Source organism: Pteropus vampyrus, unplaced genomic scaffold (genome assembly GCF_000151845.1).
Source record: "Pteropus vampyrus isolate Shadow unplaced genomic scaffold, Pvam_2.0 Scaffold392, whole genome shotgun sequence".
Classification (NCBI taxonomy): Eukaryota; Metazoa; Chordata; class Mammalia; order Chiroptera; family Pteropodidae; genus Pteropus; species Pteropus vampyrus.
Window position 1 is genome coordinate 643,983 of NW_011889173.1, and position 3,627 is coordinate 647,609.

The following is a 3,627-nucleotide window of genomic DNA, read 5'->3' on the forward strand; positions in this document are numbered from 1 at the left end:
ATCGAAATCCTGCTACACATTCTCACACGTCGTCTTAAGAAAAACTTCCATAGGGAATGTGCTATTACCCCTCTTTCTACAGGTGAGAAAACTAAGACGCAGCAATGTAAAATGAAACAAGTCTTGCCTAAGTCTGGACGAGTAACAAATAGCATCTCAGGAATTTTAGTTGGATCCCTCTGGTTCCAAACCTGGGTTCGCTGTGAAATGAAGTCAGATTTAATGGGGGCTTGGCTGGCGGAGTGAAGCTCATTTTCAGATCTAGAGGTGAGTTGCTGTGTAGAAATAACGAAAGCCCAAGACTTGGAGTCTAAAAAGGCAAGTTTTGTTTCTGATTTTTCTATATACCTGTTTTTGGTAAATAGAACCTCGGTGTCTCATCTCCCAGGTAGAGATGGCTTAGGTTAACTCTAAGACCCCTGAATGCCTATAATTTGGCCATTCGGTTTAATTATTTCTGCTCTTATAAGCCTTAATGTTATGGGAATGTTAGATCTGCCCATCCCATGGGGGTGCGGTTGGGGGAAGGGGTAGGTAATAGGCACTAAATCCTGCTTGAGAAGCATTTTTACTGCGAACGTAATGCCAGCTTGGGAAGAGTACAAAAAGAATGATGCTAAAATAAATCACAGACGAGTCGTGAGAGAATCCGTTTTTCATTTGTATATTTATTTTATTTACTCTTTCGCTCCACAATGTTGAGGTCAACACGCGGTGCAAGTTCTAATTTGGTATGTTCGATTTAGGCAAATCTAGTCCTAGACATTATCATCGTTGGTCTTTTCTCAGGCTCAGCCTAGAACTCACAGTTTTACTGTTTTCTTTTTATACTAGGCATCTTTCTGTGTTCTACGTCTCCCAGAAAAGTCTATACTCAAAAGTGAATGGAAAGCAACCACTTTCCACTTTCGTGCCATCAATAACTGAGGCACTCTACATCAGCGTGGATAAGTTCCTCTCTGTGCTGGTGTATTCACGTATTCCGTTTTGATTGAGAAGGAATAGAATCATTCCGAGTATCACAGGTGAACACGGAGTTAGAAGAAAACGTCTTACCTGGGTTTGTGTGGAGAACTGTCGCTCCATTTTTGACAGGCAACCCCGTTTTTCGTCTTGGACACTGTCCCCCTGTAGTTCTTCCCGTTTCCAGTCTTGCACTCTGAAAGATACACTGAAAAAAGTCCGCACTGTAGTCAACTTCTTTGTGACAAGAAACATCACAGAGAAGCCCCTCACGGCGCTGTCACCTCGACAGAAAGGGCTTGTGCAAAAGACGGTACCATTTTCCTACTATCTCAGAAGATCGTCTTTTGTATTTATGCAAGAGTTGTAGCCGTTCGGTGCCTTGATACGTTTATTCAAGAGCCTTTCTGTGTATCGGCTGCTGGGGACGCATGGGGTACGTACGAGACAGAGAAAAGCCCTACCCACCTCAGACTTACGTTCCAGTGGAGTCTGGGGGCCCAGTTATGGAAAGTCGTCAAGGACACAATTACAAAAGAGCTCGCCTCATGGTGGCATGTATGACAGAGAAAATAAATAGCATCACGAGAGAGAAAAGGGAATGGGGAGAAAGGCTTTTGGACAGGGTGGGTGGCAGAGGCCTAAAGAGATTCGAGCCACTTCATTTTTTGAGGATCCCAGTATTTTAAATATGAACAAGTGCCAAACAGGATTATAAAACTGTGGTCTACTTGAAATGTTTACAGTAGACGCTCTCGACCAGCCAGCACTTAACCAAGTGGCAGGTTAGCTGGTGGGCTCCATCCTGTCCTTAAAATACACTGCCAGGTGCCCACCGGTGTCCCACCTGTTCCAAGGTGGGCACCTGTGGCTTGCAGGCCACTCTCCAGTGAGCCCACCTACTTCTGTTCTCATCGGTTGAGTCCTGTGCTTACTAAGAGTTCGTTGTTTTTATCGACAGACTTTTTATACAGCTCTGTTTGACTAAAGATGATCTAAACTGACCTGGCACCATACATAGTTATTACAATATCATAAACTGAGAAATGAATGTGAAAAAAAAAAAAAGCTTTTTTAACCAAGTCGAATGCTGCGAAGGACTTGAAGAGTCGAATAGTTTAAACGATTGCTATCCAATCCACTTGTAAGTCGACTCTATGAATTTGGAGGGGATCATAAAAATGTAAAGGTATTTTACAGTCAGGTTAGTTAATAGACGTCTTTAGATCTCGTTCCACTTCAAAGAGAAGGAAACTGACTGTGGCAGACAATTCTCTTCGAGCATAGTTCACGCAAGGAACTATGGTGGCCTGATACTTAAAGAGAAGTATCTTTAAGTATCAGGCGAACTCCTGTGGCCTGATACTTAAAGAGAAGCCTCCACTCGACATCAAAAGGTGCCAATGTAAACTTGCGTTTTCAATGAAAATATAAAATATTTAAGATATAGTTGTGTCATCTTTCATGATGCCCTAATCAATTTTTTAATTAACTAATCAATTATCTGGGGAAAATATTTCTAACGCACCCCTAGCAAAGCAGTGCTGCTGAGCCAAGCGTATGTATGAAGGTGGCAAGTATATCTTACAGTGAGATACATTCTTACAGTGAGATACATTCTTACAGTACACATATGACACTTACTGAAAGTGTAAACTCAAGGCACTCTGGAGGCCCAGGGGTCGGGGGAGACTTTGGAAAGGAGGCAAGGCTCGTGTTGAGACTGGAGAGTTGAGAAGAACAGAAGAAGGTCCCAGGTGGGGAGCAGGGGTACCTGGTATGTCGGAGGAGCAGGTGCCAGTCCAGTGAAGGACAGTTTAGTGAGCAAGCAAGCGGGGTGGGCTCTAATGACGCTGGGCCCTGCAGCATTTGGTCAGCATCTGGATTTTATTCTAAGGGTCGGAAGCAGGGACATTACAGACCCACCGCTGCCGTGGTCCCGCCAGTGATGATGGCGGCTTAGACCCAGGTGATGGAAATGGCCAAGACAGAAAGAGGCAGGCAGATGCTGTAATCGACACTGACTGTTCCCAGAAAAATGCTGGCAGGTAATTTAGCAGCAGGTCGATATTTCACAGTAAAGAAACAAGCTCCTCCAAATGACTGACTTTTGACTTTTTACCTCTCTTTTGTTTGTATGTACCTTCCAGAGTTTATATAACCTTTCCATCACTTGGAAAATGGGCACCTACTCAACGATTCAAACTAAGCCTAGCGGTCGCCCCTGGGTCCCTCTGGTTAACAATTTACAAATGACATATTTAAAGGGTAGCATTTTGCAGGGAAAAGCCCACCAGGCCTTCTCTTTTAAATCGGACGGATAGTAGGTAATCCCGTATCTCTCCTCTTTTACTCACAATTTGTAAGAGCTGATAACTTTAGCAGAAAAATTTGAGATTCAATCTGCACTTTAATCTCAAGAATTAAAGATAAAACACAATAATGAAGAAAGGACAGCAGACACACAGCTAATTAAACCTAAGAAGAGGAACCGATGCATAGAAATACCCCTGACCTAAAGAATGCTTTTAAAAATCTCATTTAGAGTTTTGTAGTGAGGCGAGGGAGAGAGAGAGTGTTGCACGTCATGGTCAAGAATACACGAAATAGGATGCTTCTTGTCATGAACGCCTGCGATACAGAATATTCGGCGAGCTAAGTTAT

General features: G+C 43.2%; 1 protein-coding gene across 1 annotated transcript in view; it reads right to left on the reverse strand.

Annotated features, from left to right (window-relative positions):
- Positions 1-3,627, reverse strand: part of PLG (plasminogen) — a 48,664-nt gene that overhangs the window by 27,955 nt on the left and 17,082 nt on the right. Inside the window, exon 3 of the mRNA XM_023523446.1 lies at positions 1,057-1,187. Coding sequence (XP_023379214.1) covers positions 1,057-1,187 — 131 coding nt within the window. The remainder of the gene's footprint in view (positions 1-1,056; positions 1,188-3,627) is intronic.